We start from the raw sequence: 16,892 nt of genomic DNA, 5'->3' as shown, positions 1-16,892 counted from the left end.
CCAAGACAGGTGGCTTGAACCCAGACTTTACATTATTTGGTCCCTTTAAATACGATTTACACTGGAACGTCATAGTGTAATATTACATTATATTTTCTTCTAAAAACTTACATTTTCCTTGGAGTTGTTATTTCTTTATAGGTTTAGTTTCTTCATGTACATTTCCCTTATTCGGGTAGCTGGCAGAAGTGTAAATTGCCTTTTAATTATTTCTTTTCTTCTTCCTCTTTCTCCGTTTTTTCCTTCTGCCCCTCCTCCTTCTTCTTTTAAACCTGGAGACATACTCCTGGAGCTTTTCACTCTCTCCAGTCAGGTATTTGCGCTTGTGCCAACTTTGCTGCTTTGGTCTTGGGATGATCCTTTCCCATTATCCTAAGAGTTCCTCTTGCTTCTCTCTTGTGTATCATCCCATTTCCCATATCTTTCTTTTTCTTTGTTTCCTTCCTCATTTCGTGAATATCTTCCTCCAGAAACTTCCTGATAGAGGATACAAGGAAGTAAAAATGTTCACTCTTCATCTGTGAAACTGTCTTTATTCTCCTCTTACCCTTGATGGATAGCTTGGCTGGATGTAGAACTCTAGGTTGAAAAATCATCTTCTCTCAGAATTTTGAAGACATTTCTCCACCATTTTCTTACTTCCAGTGGTCCTGTGTGGAACGCCATCCTGATTTTGTATGTGACTTATTTTTTTCTTTGTAACTCTTAGGTTCTTTTGTTTTTCTCAAATTTAAGTGGGATGGTCCTGGCTTTTAGATTTTTTTCATTCATCGGCATGTAAATCGGTCGTTGTATCATTTTACCTTCCACCAGCAATGTATGAGAATCCTGGTTGTTCCACATTCCTCCAGTATGTGATGTTGTCAGGTTTGGGGTTTTGCCTTTTTTTTTTTTTTTTTTTTTTTTTTGCCATTCTGGTTAGCACATAGCAATATCACATTGTAGTTTTAATTAAAGAATGTAAATAAACAATAAAATATCAATTTGGTCTCCAAATTACTTAACCAAAAACGATATTACTACTCTTTTTTCTTCGGTGGGAGCAAACATAAATGACATTTTGATATTTATCACATTATTGCTGAAAGTTTAAATTTGTGCAGGCTCTTTGGAGGGCAGTTATCTATTCAACAAATCCTCACTTACTGTCTGTCCTAGGCGATGAGTATAATGGGGAATAAGACAAGTCCTGCCTTCATGGGTGAGACAAATGATAAAAAAGTAATTAAATACAAGATCTTATATATCATTATCAATGCTAAGAAGAAAACAGATAGGGTGCTACAAAGTAAAGCACAGGGGTCGGCATACCTAGATGGCAGGGCCATAGAAAGCTCTTCAGAGAGGTGATGTTTAAGCAAATTTGGATACGTATCGAAAGGTCAAAGGTGCTTACCTCGTGACCAAGAACTCCCACTTCGAGGAATCCAGATTACAGAAGTACACGCACACAGATACATGTGTGAGGATGTGTACCAGTGCTTCCTCTCTTGTCCCACCAAGACTGCATCTTAGCTCACAGCAGCCAGTGTGATCTTTGGAAAACTCAGACCTGACCATGTTCCCCTCCCGGCTTAAAACCCTTCAATTACTTGCACTTTGGATAAAGTCCAAACTCGTTACTTTATAAATCCCACAATAATCTGACCATTCCCTGGCTATATCTTAACTCTGTTTCATACCATTCTTCCCCTGCTTCTTATGATCCAGCTGCCCTGGTCTGTTTTCTGTTCTTCACATAAGCTAAGCCTTTACACATACTGTTCCCTCTGTCTGAAAGCTCTTGCCTGGATTCTTCCTGTGGTTGGCACATTCTTGACCTCAGGTCTCAGCCCAGGGCTCATTGCTCTCTGAAGGTCATGGTAGTCAGATGTGGTGATGGACAGATGGATGCAGAGGTGCCCAGCGGATTCCAGCTGGTAGTTTTCTCCCTATGCTCGCCCCACTGTGTCTGGCTCTTTTTTCCGACTCCTGGCCCTGCTGACAGCCTCAGGCCCACCCGCAGCAAAGGCAAGGGACGTGATTCAGGGATCCCACCCACATGGGCACCGAGAAGCTGAGGCTCGTGAAAGCTGGTCAGTGCAGCCAGTAAAACAGGGAAATGAGATAATTCAGAGGCTTCCTGCCTGTTATGCTTCTTGGCCCCCAACACACATTGGGCAAAGTGGCTGTGATGATTTGCACCTGGGAGGAGAAAAAAGACTGGATATCCACAAATTATCCAATTTGAACTATCTGAGGGAGAGTAAATTAATAATTTTTATGGATTATTTCTGAGATGCAATTTTCCGAGGTCTTTGATTGGCTGTTTTCCTCTTTTCAGAAAAGTTGAAAAATGTTCAGTTGAGAGGATGCAACAAAAAACAACTTTTGCACGAAACATACAAAGCAGGATTTTTGACATGCCGCATAGCCAGTGTCTTACTATTCGTTTATTCTTTATTTGCCATGTGTTCATTTAGCTCCTGCTCTGTGCCAGGTGCTGTTTTGGGCATTAAGGACACAGCAGGGAACAAGCAAACAAAATCTCTGTACTTGGGGAGTTTATATTCTATTCAGAGAGACAGACAATAAGCAAACAAATGAAACAAATGTATAATAAAATTGCAGGGACGATGTGCTATTGAGGTACTAAGCAGGCTACGCAGTGACTTTGGGAAGAACAAGCCTTGCCACCGGGTAGGAGAAATGTGTTTTAGAGGAAATAGCAATCGCAAAGGTCATGGGATGGAAACAAGCTCGACATGTTCAGGGAACAGCAAAAAGCCCAGTGAAGGAGGGAGCCAGCCAGGACATGAGGGTGGGCTTGGAGAGGTCAACACTGGAAGCAGTTTGGATGGTTTTTCTAGGAGTGATGGAAAGATCGAGATTTTCAGCAGTAAAGTGATCTCATTTCCATTTTTATAAGTTTTCTCTGGAAATTGTGTAGAAAATAGGTTACACTTGTGAATGAAAATCAACCAGATGAAGATTCGAGCCAATAGCCATTGCTGCAGTTCTCAAATTTGTTAAAATAGCAGACATTCCAATTTTTAAAATATAAATTTATTTATTTATGGCTGCGTTGGGTCTTTGTTGCTGTGTGCGGGCTATCTCTAGTTGTGGCGAGCGGGGGCTACTCTTCATTGTGGTGCACGGGCTTCTCACTGCGGTGGCTTCTCCTGTTGTGGAGCACAGGCTCTAGGCACACGGGCTTCAGTAGTTGTGGCGCGCAGGCTCAGTAGCTGTGGCTCGCAGGCTCTAGAGCGCAGGCTCAGTAGTTGTGGCCCATGGGCTTCGTTTCTCCGCAGCATGTGGGATCTTCCCGGAGCAGGGCTCGAACCCATGTCCCCTGCATTGGCAGGCGGACTCTCAACCACTGCATCATCAGGGAATCCCCCAGACTTTCCAGTTTTTAAAGGTCGCCATAATGGGTAACACTTCTATACTCTGCTGAGACTCTTCAGCTAATAGTTGCAAATTATATTTACATGTGTGTATATGACAAAAATAAGCCTTCAGTACTCCTGACCTCAGAAACCTCACAATGCACAGAGGAGGAGAGGAAGCCGTAAGAGGCTGCGCCTGCGGGCCCAGGAACAGCCAGTGTGGCTGTGGGGAGCAGGTCATCCCTCCGGCTGGCCACTAGGGGGCAATCCTACACCTTGCTGCACTTTCCGCCTCTGCTCCGCTCTGCGCTGTCTTCCTCGTCTGACTTCAACCAGCTTCAGCTGTGTCCCAAGCTGCTGATGGAAAATGTGGTTATGAATTCTTTCCCTTTCATCTCTGGATGATCTGGGCCAGATCCAAGCATGGACAGTTGCAGAGATCTTGGAGAGGCTGCTGCCCCTCTAGCTTCATAGTAACAGGTCTTTCTAAGGCCACCTGTTATCTTCAGAATACTAAATTACACAGACCTTTTTTCAGTCCTCATTTTACTTGGCTTTTCAACAGCATTTGACCTGCCCCTTCCCTCCTTCATTTTTCTATATACTAAATTAAAACTTTATTGAATAAAGAACCCTCTCCAAAACACATGATTGGATGGACTACATCACATGCAGTTAGACTGAACGCTACAGTCGTTTAACATGGAAAATCACACAAATCGGCACTTCTACAGAATCTAAAAAAGAATGGATATATGCATTTGTTTAACAGATTCACTTTGCTGTACACCTGAAGCTAACACATCATTGTAAATCAATTATACCCCAATAAAAATTCTTTTAAAACTTGGCAGTTCTCACTGTACAAAGCTGTTTATATACCTGCTTTATAATAAACAAAGTGTATGTTACTAGACTTGTAAATAATGTATTTGAAGAAACTGGTAGATTTTTAAAGCATATATTTAAAAAAATCTGTTCCATATATACTATTCAAAAAATTTTTCATTGTTTTACATTCTAAATAAAACCTAAATGCCAACATCAAAACTATGGTCATCCCAGAAAATTGACTCTCAAACTCAGACTGCAAGTTCTGAATTAATGTCTATTAAGTGAATTAAGTAAGGCAAAAATCAGGAAATACCACTCATTTCCAAATTCATCTTGGCACACTTAATAGTCCAGTTTTAAGGATTTCTTTAAGCATTTTTAAAAGTTTCTCACATTAATGACAAAAATATATTTTAAAATTCTATGTTTTATATTGAAGTATAGTTGATTTACAATGTTGTGTTAACTTCTACTGTATAGCAAAGTGATTCAGGTATACACATATATACATTCTTTTTAATATTCTTTTCCATTATGGTTTATCACAGGATATTGAATATAGTTCCCTGTGTTATACAGTAGGACCTTGTTGTTTATCCATTCTATATATAATAGTTTGTATCTGCTAATACCAAACTCCCACTCCATCCCTCCCCAGCCCCCTCCCCCTTGGCAACCACAAGTCTGTTCCCTATATCTGTGAGTCTGTTTCCGTTTCATAGATAAGTTCATTTGTGTCATATTTTAGATTACACATATAAGTGATATCATATGGTATTTGTCTTTCTCTCTCTGACTTACTTCACTTAAGTATGATGATCTCTAGGTCCATCCATGTTGCTGCAAATGGCATTATTTCATTCTTTTTATGACTGCATAGTATTCCATTATATATATATACCACATCTTCTTTATCCATTCATCTGTGGATGAACATTTAGGTTGTTTCCATGTCTTGGCTATTGTAAATAGTGCTGCTATGAACATAGGGGTGCATGTATCTTTCTGATAAAATCCTATAATTTAAGAAAAATAATTACATGTCAGGAAAAGAAAATCATTAATGTCAACAGTAGCATCACTACTATTCAGTTGAACCATAAGAGACTGCCAATTATCAACTGTCTCTTCACCTATAAAAGGAAAATTTTATATGGTTCAACTCAATACATGTCATGTTTTCTGCAGTTGTCCCCTGAATATGATCCAATGAGTTTGGTATAGGTTTCTGAGTAAGCTGGAGAAAGCTGGAGAAACTAACAACAAACAAAATTGTCCCACTTCACATTGAATTAATTAAAATTGAAAGATTATTTCCTTTAAAAAAGACGTTTAAACTTATAAGCAGATCTTAACTGTTCACCTGTGTTATCATGATTCTTATCAATACATCACAAACAAGCAACTTTCTAAGTGAAAACAGCTAAGACACTTTATTTTCTCACTAGTTCTTTCTCCTGGAGGAAAATAAAATCTCTCCTCTTCTGCCACCTTGTGGCCACTTCATTTTCCTGCTTTGCCAGTTTTTAATAAAAGACTCTGAATGGTCTTATGAAGACTTTGTTTTTCCAAAAGAAAAGTATTTGGTTCCTTGGCTTAAAGGACTTGCTTCTTTTCAAGATGCCAGGCAAAAAGGAGAATTGGTAGGCAAACTAGATTTGGTGTAAAAAGTATAAATTTAGTGCCTGTTGTGTACTAAGCCCAGGAGGAAACAGAAGAACGGGGACCAGTTATTTCCCTTTGGAGCTCAAGTCAGTCTCTGGTGGGGAAGAGATCAAGACAGTTGCCTGACGCAAGGCCATAAGCGAAAGAATGAAAAGAAGAGCAGTGTTTTTGAAGGGGATTCACTCAGAATGCAGCTAGGATGCCCCAAGCTTTCTCCTGGAACGCTGGGGTTGCCTATGTTATAAGCTTATTTTTTTCCCTCCTGATGGTAGGAAAGCTCCTTGTCTTCAACTTCCCTACTATTATTTGCACTGGGCCTGGACACTCAGCAAAGACTAGTTGGTTCCCAATAAGGGTGCCCTGGGACAATCTCTTTCTCCAGAAAATAGATGCGCTCACTGTGGCTGGCAGCCGCAAAAAGCAAAGACCTATTCTTCAGACAAGATCCATCAGCAAAATGAGGCTGTGTTTCAGGCACGGAATAATCTGGGGAATTGCTAAAATGTTTGGAAATAAAACATACTTTTTTGTTTAGCAAAACAGGACTGTGTAGTGTACGCATCCTCCATCCTTTGAAAACACACACACACACACACACACACACACACACACACACACACACACCAGAGAAGCATTAATTTGTTGTCAGAAGGTGTACATTTGCAAAGCCCTGTAGATATGGTTCAGTATTTCCCAGTGGGGATGAAACAGTTCCACTTCGTAGGGGGCTGGCCTAAGCACTGCCAAAGGTTCTCATCCCTGGACCCTGGGCACCAAATGTCGGTAATCCTCTCCAGTTACTGTAAAAACCCAAAATGCCACATCCACCACCCCCATTTCCAAAATCTCTCCCTGGACTAGTGTTGGCCGTAGTTAAGAACCACTGAATCTTCTCATTGTATCAATTGAGGCCCAGAGAAGGGAAGGAACTTGCCTAAGTCACAGACAAGACACTTAGCAAACAGCCAGAGAAGATTTATTGAAAGTCTATTACACAGGGAGACTTACAGGCGGAGGGAGCACAGTAAATACAAAATGTGACCTGTGTTCTCAAAGAGAAGGGGGAGAGAGTGAAAGAACTACTATTTATTGGGGACCTATTGCATTCTAGCCCTTTCTAAACCTTTTCACATTATCTTTGCAACGACGCTGAGGAAACTTGAGTCGCACAGAGATTAAGTGTGGAAGCAGAATTTGAACTCAGGCTTTTCTGACTCCAGGGCCTGTCTTTTCACAATTACCTTTCCAGTGTGTGTAAACACAGAAACCAGTGTTTTAAAAAGTTATCCCCAAATGGAGAAAAGGTAAAAGATAACCATGTCTCCTTTCAGAGTCATACAAGAGTGCTACCTAATAAGCCGTCCTACCTGGCTCTCTTTGTTGTGGTCCGAGCGTGGGTTGGAAAAGAATTTCCAGATACAAGGCAGAATGTAAGGAAGACAGAGTTTTCGCTGCAAGGACAGCGGGCCGACTTCCCAGTAGCCAGGGAAAGTCGACCATGAGCACGGCTTGTCTGTTTTTATAGCCAGGGAACAAAGGGACTTCTGAGTTGCCTGCTGATTGGATAGGGTCTGCATGTTTCCAGTGGGATGAATACCTTTCTGTATATGGGATGGGAAAGGGACAAGGCGTGCTGCTTGGGAAAGCTCAGAGATGTTGAGTGGTTGCTGTGTGACAGAGTGATAAGGGTCTGGTAAGCCTCTGTTCCGGTGACGTTGGCCCTTTGAGTTTATCTTGTTCTTTGTCCTTGGAGCACACCACACTCTTGGCAAATGTGACTGTGTTTAACTTACTGTTTACTGTTGTTTAGGGGCCAGGCTCTGTGAAGTTAGAGATTAATTGATAAAAAACTGAGAAGGTGCAAATTATTTTTGTCTGGTAAATATGTAAATGCTTTCTGTCCAGTGGAGACAATAACCACAAAGGCTGTGTATTTATTGGCTTGTAGGACATTAACCATCTGTGTCTAACTTAGAAATTTTATCCCAGCAGTTTTTTCTTTCACTGACTTATACATACATCAGCTTCTCATATCCTCCTTTGAATCAGCTGTCATTCTTTTGGGTCCTTCAAAAATGATTTAACATGGACTTCCCTGGTGGCGTAGTGGTTGGGAGTTCGCCTGCCGATGCGGGGGACACGGGTTCGTGTCCCGGTCTGGGAAAGATTCCCACATGCCGCGGAGCGGCTGGGCTCGTGAGCCATGGCCGCTGGGCCTGCGCGTCCGGAGCCTGTGCTCCGCAACGGGAGACGCCGCGGCAGTGAGAGGCCCGTGTACCGCCAAAAAAAAAAAAAAAGATTTAACATTAAATCTTTGACACAGGCTCACTATATAGCTGTATGAGAGTTATATTCTTTAACTCTTTGAGAATTATGTTTTGACAGTAGCACAATCCAATAAGGGACGGACTGCTATAAAGTAAGCGTGAAACTCTAGGTGCTGTGGGGACATACAAAGGATGAGAAGAGTGAGCCCTGGGGAGTCAAAGGAATTCTTGAGCGGGGCCTTGGAGGAAGGGTAAATTTGAACAGGCAGAGAAGGGAGGGCTTTCCAGAAGGGGTTGCAGCATGAGGAAAAGAAGAAAGAAGTCAGGGGTTTTTGTAGACGCTACAATTAAAGGAGAGGCACCTAGTTTGGTCTTTTTCCTCAGGTCATGCTCCTGACCTTATAGGATCCAGAATGTGAAGATTAAAAGAAAATGGACCACTGTAGAAGCTCAGTAAGGGCAGGAATTTGAGCTATTTTTGTCAACAGTGTACTCTCAGAGCTTGGACATAGTAAGCCAACGATGACTGCTTGTTGAATAACTAACATGATCAAAAGTAAAGAATATGATTAGCTTCCATTAACTGACCACTTACTATGTGCCAGACACTATGCTAAGCTCTTTTGAAAAAATTTTTATTTTATATTGGAGTAGAGTCGATTTACAATTTTGTGTTAGTTTCAGGTGTACAGCAAAGTGATTCAGTTATACATACACATGTATCTATTCTTTTTCAGATTCTTTTCCCATATAGGTTATTACAGAATATTAAGTAGAGTTCCCTGTGCTATAGAGTAGGTCCTTGTTGATTATCTATTTCATATATAGTAGTGTGTCTATGTTAATCCCAACCTCCTAATTTATCCCTCCCTTGCCCCACCTTTCCCCTCTGGTAACCATAAGTTTGTTTTTAATGTCTGTGAGTCTGCTTCTGTTTTGTAAATAAGTTCATTTGTATCATTTTTTTAGATTCCATATATAAGTGATATCATATGGTATTTGTCTTTCTCCGTCTGACCTTCTTCACAGTATGATAATCTCTAGGTCCATCCATGATGCTGGAAATGGCATTATTTCATTCTTTTTTATGGCTGAGTAATATTCCATTGTATAAATATACCACATCTTCTTTATCCATTTATCTGTCGATGGACATTTAGGTTGCTTCCATGTCCTGGCTATTGTAAATAGTGCTACAGTGAACATTGGGGTGCGTGTATCTTTTTGAATTATGGTTTTCTTCAGATATATGCCCAGGAGTGGGATTGCTGGGTCATATGGTAGTTCTATATGTAGTTTTTTAAGGAACCTTCACACTATTCTCCATAGTGATTGTACCAATTTACATTCCCACCAACAGTGCAGGAGGATTCCATTTCCTCCACCATTTATTTGTAGACTTTTTGATGATGACCATTCTGACTGGTGTGAGGTGATACCTTATTGCTGTTTTGCTTTGCATTTCTCTAATAATTAGTGATGTTGAACATCTTTTCATGTGCTTTTGGGCCATCTGTATGTCTTCTTTGGAGAAATGTCTACTTAGATCTTCTGCCCATTTTTTGATTGGGTTGTTTGTTTTTTTTGATATTGAGCTGCATGAGCTGTTTGTATATTTTGGAGATTAATCCCTTGTTGGTCGCATAGTTTGCAAATATTTTCTCCCATTCTGTAAGTTGTCTTTTCATTTTGGTTATGGTTTCCTTTGCTGTGCAAAAGCTTTTAAGTTTAATTTGGTCCCATTTGTTTATTTTTGTTTTTATTTTCATTACTCTAGGAGGTGGATCCAAAAAGATACTGCTGTGGTTTATGTCAGAGAGTATTTTGCCCATGTCTTCCTCTAAGAGTTTTACAGTGTCTGGTCTTACATTTAGGTCTTTAATCCATTTTGAGTTTAGTTTTGTGTATGGTGTTAGAGAATGTTCTAATTTCATTCTTCTACATGTAGCTGTCCATATGCCAAGCTCTTTACATAAATAATTCCATGAGACACTTACATTGATGATATGAAGCAGATTTTCTTATTTTTCAAATTAGGTCCAGCCTATGGCAAAATGGTTACATGAATGATTTTTATCTTTGGGACTCCTTAACCCTTTCCCAAAGGGCACAGAATCCAATACTTATGATTATTCTTCCCACTGTCCAAACTCTCTTCCAGCCTCCCCAAGCCCGGTGGTGTCAGTACCATTGGAATAAACTGGTCCTACTACTGACCAGCAACTGATGTGCTACCAGGAGAGTCCCAGATGGACCTCTGGGTAACCTGGGCCCATGTGTATGTAAGTACTTGCTCAATTTTGATGAGTGAGTCTGGAGGTGACAATCACTGTTATCCTTGGGTTTCTTACCTACAGGGAACCCTCGTGTTGTGGTAGAAATTTCAAACTAGAAAAGAAGGAAAGGGTTTCTGCTTCCACCCCTAACCCATGTGGGAAGAGAACTCTGGATCCCTTTTGACAGGACTGCCTCTTTCTGGATATTAGGATGGTGTGCCAGACATAGACATGTATTGCTCAGATTCCCTCTTCACGAAAGGGCTCATTGTGCAGCCTTGAGGAGTGTGGTTGGCTCACAGCCACCACTGTTAACTGGTTCAGATCGGCCTCAACTCCTGAGCTGAGGTAGTGGTCTTCTTGGGGTGGCCTCATCCACTGACTGTACAAGACTGTGGTACAAGGTCCCATCCATTTCTGCCTAACACGGGACTCTTCTCACATGCTCAGAGATCCCTGCTGGGCTGACAGAGACTGTCAGATCTGTGTCATGGTCTGGCAACTCCCCTTCCCTAATCCCATTTCCTCCTTTTTCCTTTCACAAGTGTTACTCCCAGTAAGCCTTTTATACTCCTAAATCTGTCTCGGGATCTGTTTTCCGAAGGACCCAGATGACACAGATGGGATGCTGTTAGCTCCAAGCAACCTTTCATCAGTGAAGAGAATGGATATTTTAGAACTGGATTTGAGCCAATACCAGCAGAATATAATCACCCCGGGTGCCAGGGACCAAGGAGTACTTCATGTGGCACATGAATCAAATAAGCTCTATTCCTTGGTATTCTTCTCGGCACTGACTGTGTCTTGCTATTATATAAGGTGGCTTGAAGGTTCCTACTGGCTTTCTCAATGAGTGATTTGTTCAGTTAATTAAGAGTGTGACTAAAGACAAGGTCACTAAGTCCGTTTCCAGTCAGCTGTTAGTTTCAATCAAGTTGCCTGTTATAAATGGATTGTCGTCTGGTCATATGTGGACTCCATAAGCCCTTGACCCATGCTGAGTCATGACTTAGGCTAGTTGTTTCTCAGCCTCCTGGCAGACTGTCACCCTTCCTGTGGGTCACTTATAAAATGCTCTGTGCAGTATTTTGGTTTGGGGCAAGGAAGTCTTAATGTGGTTGGTGACCAGCTACTTAACTTCCGGCCACACATGGGAGGGCATAGTTTTTGCTTTTTTGGTACGGAAGCATCTCCTAATTCCTTATTAGAAGAGCAATACTCCTCAAATTATCCATTCATTCATCAAATATTTTTGGACCAAGAGAGAGTTGCTACTTGCCCTTCCCTTGATCAGGCTCACAGCTACATCCCTAGCGTCACATTTTAGGGAAATCTACATGCAGCTTCTTCAGTAATAACTACCAGCCAGACACACCTGAGGGTCTAAAGCAGTACTTATTCCTCTTCCATCTGTCCTTCATGCTGAAGACATCAAGCCTCAACCTGTGTCGTGGAGTCAATAATTATAGGGGCTCTGGGATCAGATAGTCTTGGGTTCAGATATGGGTTCTCCCACTTCCTGGAGGAAAGGTGGTGCCTTGTGGACAAAAAACTGGACCCAGAACAGATATAAAAACAGAGGCCCTGGGGAGAGGAGCCGCCGTCAGGGAAAGACTCACTCCCAGTGACTGCAGAGAAGACAGCGCTGTCCCCTGCCGAGATGAAGCTGCTGTTGCTCTGTCCGGGGCTGACTCTAGTCTGTGCCCACAAGGAAGGAAACCCTGGTGTTGTGAGAAGCAACTTCGATATTTCAAAGGTAGGGGCAGTGGAGAATAGTGACTTTGGATTTTGGGGGGTAGTTTGGAGGGTTCTGAGGCAAGGTGACCCTCCTGGAGGGCAGCAGTTCCTTGACATATTAGGCAAAAGCGGTGATTTCAGACCTTAGACTAAGGGCAGCTGTGCCATGTTAAAAGACGACAGCACTTGGGGACCTCCATTCTCACTAGAGGGACAGTTGAAAGAGTCCTAGGTGTGTGGTGCCAATTGACCTGAGCTCTAATTTCATCTTCACGTCACCGTGATGAGTCCTGGCCCACAGGCCAGAGTTCAAGGAGACAAGTGTTCATGTTGTATCTCTTTCCTCTTTTCTCACCCAATCATTTTATTGATTTATTGCAGATTTCAGGGGAGTGAGATTCCATTCTCTTGGCCTCAGACACTGAAGAAAAGATAGAAGAAAATGGTAGCATGAGAGTTTTTGTGGAGCACATCCATGCCTTGGAAAAATTTTCTTTGTTCTTTAAATTTCATACAAAGTAAGTGGGTTTTTTGCTTGGGAAGGAAAAAACAGAAGCCTGAATATGGTCTTGGACCTCTAAACACACACACACACACGTATACATACATTCTGGGCCTGCACCTAAAATCAGGGTCCATCATCTGGCACTGATTTGGGGTTTGGTGAACCTGTGGCTTTTCTAGATTCAGAGATAAGAATTGGTGACAGGCATGAATTTAAACGGGAGTAGAGGAGGTAAGGGGTAGAGGGGTATCAGAATCATTAGTGTGGCAAGACAGCATAGGTTAAGAGCACAGGATTCAGAATCAACAGCCTATCTCGTTCTTGAATCTATATGTGTGACCAAGAAAATTCATCTGTTTCTTCCCCAATTTTCCCTAGTGTAAAAGAAGATGATAATAATTGTCTCTCATGGTTTTTTGTGAGGACCAAGTGCAGTTATGTTCGTAAGGCACATATCTAAGAGGCTGGCACATGGTAAGAACCCAGCTAATTCTCTAGACGAGTAGCTATCATAATAGTAATAGTGGGAAGTAGTGGTAGAGTAATAGTGATAGAAGTAGTTGACTCATTCTCAAAGCAGCAAATAAAGTGAATAATGTAAATAAAAGTTCTTTGGAAACTATACCCAAAAATGTTCAACAGTTAATCAGTGGAATCGTAAACTCAAGTTACAGGTAGAGTGTGAAGGAGCCAGCGCCATCAGTATCTCTTGGGCATCAGCTCATTCTGTTTTACAGGGTAAGTGGAGCATGTACTGAAATGTCTTTGCTTTCTGACAAAGCAGGAGAGGATGGTGTACATAGTGTTACCTGTAAGTATGCAAAAAAGAAAGGTCTGTCTAAATTCTACTTCCAACTGCAAGGAATTTGCTAACCCCCAGTATCTTCAGGACCTTGGTCAGTTCCTGATAGGCTTGTTTAGGTAATACAATGGGGCCATCTAATAGCCGATATCCTGAATTTGGGAGAAATGTGTGTGTAAAAGCCAGTGCCTGGCACACAGTACCATCAGGTATAGAAGGCAGTTTGGTCACATGTACCTCCTGCAACAAAAGAAAGTTGGCAGAAAAAAAAAAAAAGTAACTTGGCAGGACAGCTTCTCATTCCTTGCCCGCTTTCTGATGATGTCTGAGGGCCATTGCCACAGCACATTATTCGGGACACAGCCCTGGGTATATAATGCAATGGGGCTTATAGAGAAGACAGAGACACACAGTTGGCAGAGACGGCTGAGGGAGGGTAGGTGAGTTTCAGGGAGCATGATAGAGGGAAAGCTGCTGCTGTGGCTGAATTTTTCTACCCCTAGTGGTCAGTCTACCCGCGTTCCTTAGAAGTTGCCTCATGAATCCCAGAGAGATGCAAATGGAAGGCAGTAGATATCACTCTCTATTTCTTCCAGGATATGCACTTGAATTTGTTTTGTGGGAGAGAATAGGAAGTGAAAGGGTTTCACTTCCTTCCCATGGACCAGAGGAGTTCTGAGCTGTGTTCTGTTTCCTCCACAGATGATGAAGACAATAAATTTCGCATACTTCAAACAAACTATACTGAATATATTATTTTTTGTCTCATGAATGTCAACAACAATGAATCATTCCAACTGCTGGAGCTCTACGGTACAGTATTTTCATGCTGACACTCATCGTGGGGTGGGGAGACTGGGGAAGGAAGGAAGCCTGGAGACAGAGTGGTCTTCCCAATCTTATCCTGGGATGACATCTCTCCTCCTCTGAAGATAGATGCTCACCTTTGGTAAAATTTCTCAGGCTCAGTGTTGGGAACATGATGAATCTCTCATCATGCCAGAAAGATATCCTAAAGATGTCAAATTCAAGACAGGTTATGGGAACATATGTATAACTGATTCAGTTTGTTATAAAGCAGAAACTAACACACCGTTGTAAAGCATTTATACTCCAATAAAGACGTAAAAATTAAAGAGAGATTACATTTAAAAAAAAAATTCAAGACAGGTTATTTTTTCATCCCAAGACTTCCGCCTAAGCACCCAGTCAGTACCATTCATTTTCCCGTCTGGCTGGAGCCCCGCCCCTCTGATGAGACTCAGTGACCAATAAACAAGACAAAGCAGTTACTGTCACTCTTCCCACGCCCAAGAACCAGACGGGAGCCGCAAATCATGAAAAAGTTTGTGAAAATTTACCAAAAATATGGGATTGTTAAGGAAAACATATTTGCACATGTTTCCATATTACCAAAGTCGGTAAGTTGAGCTCTCTCTGGCTTTCTCTGCCTAAATTCCCATTTTACTGAATGGGAACGTTCCTGAAGGGAAAAATCCAAGAGACGTTAATACCCCGGTCAGTCCCCTTTGCCCTAACCTGGAGAATCATCTGGTTTCATTCTGGGAAATAAACCAGGGTTGGTATTTGAATGTGCTCTTCTCTGCCTCTGTAGATCACTGTCTCCAGGCCCGAGGGAGTGGAGTGGCCCAGGCCTCCAGGTTGGTGAGCTCTGCTGGAGAGGGGCTGGCTCAGGGATCAGTGCCTCCCAAAAGCATTAGGGTTTTATGTCCAAAGATTCCAATGAAAATAATTTGGTAAGGACGCTTTTTGGGAGAGCTTGAAATTTGGAGTTGGAGGACCTGCGTTCAGGATCCACTCCTGCTATGAGCTCTTTGAGCAAATGACGTAGCAATTAAAAGGGAAACAATGATGTCTACCTTACAGAGTTACTGTGTGGATATAATGCAGGAGAAAAGGGCTCAGTAATTGATAGTGTGCTAAAAATCATGACTTAACGTTTTAAATGGGAAAAGGGTGTGAGTGTGAAACTCAAATACATTTCTGTGTTCGTGGTCCATCTTCCAAGCCCAGAGGACCATCTCACCCTCCAATTTATGGAAAAATTTTCTTCCTTCAATCTCTTCCTTTCTTCCTGCACATCCTTAACTTCTAATCTGGGAATAGAGTTGTCTGACCTTCCAGTTGTCTTCCAACCTGGAAAATGGACTCTTGAGTTTCCTCATCTGTCTCCTGCCTCAGATTTATTGTGGGGCTTCATTAGCAACTATGGCTTCCATGAAGGAAGCACTTAGTAAAAGATTGCTATGGCTTTCGCCATGATTCCTCAATTTGTCAAAAATTCTTTAAAACTTCCAATGCTGAGGATGGCATTGCTAAGATCCTTCATTGCTTCTTTTCTTTGCATAGACTCAACTGGGGGAAGGTTAAGATGGGATCAGCAATAGAAAAAAAAAAAAGTCATTTACTTAACACCCTCCCTACTCCTATTCTGGCAAATAACATGGGTTAGAATGCAGGTTGATAACTATTTCTTCAACATTTTTTTTTGTAATAGAAATTCTCTTTGTCCTCAGTTCAATCCGAGAAGCACCTAATGAGTCTCGTTGTTCTTGTTCTCGTCGGCTTATTTAGCACTGGGTGAGTGCCACCTCACTTGGGCTCCAGGATCTTCTCTTCCATGGTCCCCACATCATCTTGCGACAAGTTCTGTGACCCGATTTCCATCACTATCGCACGTGAAGGCATCAGCTCTGCATCTTCAGGATCTCCCCTAATTATCTAGGAAGACTCATCAGCTCACCACAAAGCAAAGTTTCCTGCAAATTTCTAACTCTCTTTGCCATATTCAGCACAACAGTACCATGAATAAGACCTTCCTCTACCTGGTCAATAAATGATTCACCTTCCAGTCATGTGATTTGTCTTTGTGTATGTTAAAGAGATGTGGGGTTGACAGGAAGCAAATGAGGGGACTTCCTTGGCCCTGTGTCCATAATCTTCCTCTAGCTTCTCAGAATCTTCCCTGAGTTTCAGGATTCTCCCTTGTCTGCAGTAATTCTCTGTCCCCATGAGTGCTACCTGCCTTTTGATTTGCCCATTTCTTAGTGACCTGGTAAGACAAACTATAAGACTTGTGCTATAAATTGCTCCATCCTAGAATTCTCTTTTTCAGTGGGGGTACTGAGAGATAGATGCTGCTGGGGCTGATACCAGCTCGATATGTTTCAGAATATGCCCTTATACCCCAGCTTCTCTAACCCATCCATCCTATGAGATGGTCAGTGTCCCTTCTTTCTTTCTTTCTTTTCTTTTCTTTTCTTTTTTTTTTGGTACGGCAAATGCTTTTATTTTGTAGAAGCACATCTATGGTATCTAAGTTGAAAATTACCATGATAAGATGCTGTTAGTTTCTGAAAATCTTCATTTTTAAAATTTTATTGAAGTATAGTTGATTTACAGTTTTGATTTCTGCTG

The 16,892-nt window shown here is 41.7% G+C and overlaps 1 protein-coding gene across 1 annotated transcript; it reads left to right on the top strand.

Annotated features, from left to right (window-relative positions):
* The first annotated feature begins 8,291 nt into the window (after positions 1-8,291).
* Positions 8,292-16,330, top strand: LCN9 (lipocalin 9). Its single transcript, XM_033427425.2, is given in 6 exon segments — positions 8,292-12,166; positions 12,529-12,665; positions 13,390-13,463; positions 14,157-14,267; positions 15,070-15,115; positions 15,992-16,330. Coding segments are annotated over 6 exon segments (522 nt in total). The 5' UTR covers positions 8,292-12,070; the 3' UTR covers positions 16,050-16,330.
* The last annotated feature ends 562 nt before the right edge of the window (positions 16,331-16,892 follow it).

The sequence above is a fragment of the Orcinus orca genome, chromosome 6 (assembly GCF_937001465.1).
Source record: "Orcinus orca chromosome 6, mOrcOrc1.1, whole genome shotgun sequence".
Classification (NCBI taxonomy): domain Eukaryota; kingdom Metazoa; phylum Chordata; class Mammalia; order Artiodactyla; family Delphinidae; genus Orcinus; species Orcinus orca.
The sequence above is the reverse complement of the archived record's forward strand: the minus strand, read 5'-3'. Positions and strand labels throughout refer to the sequence as shown.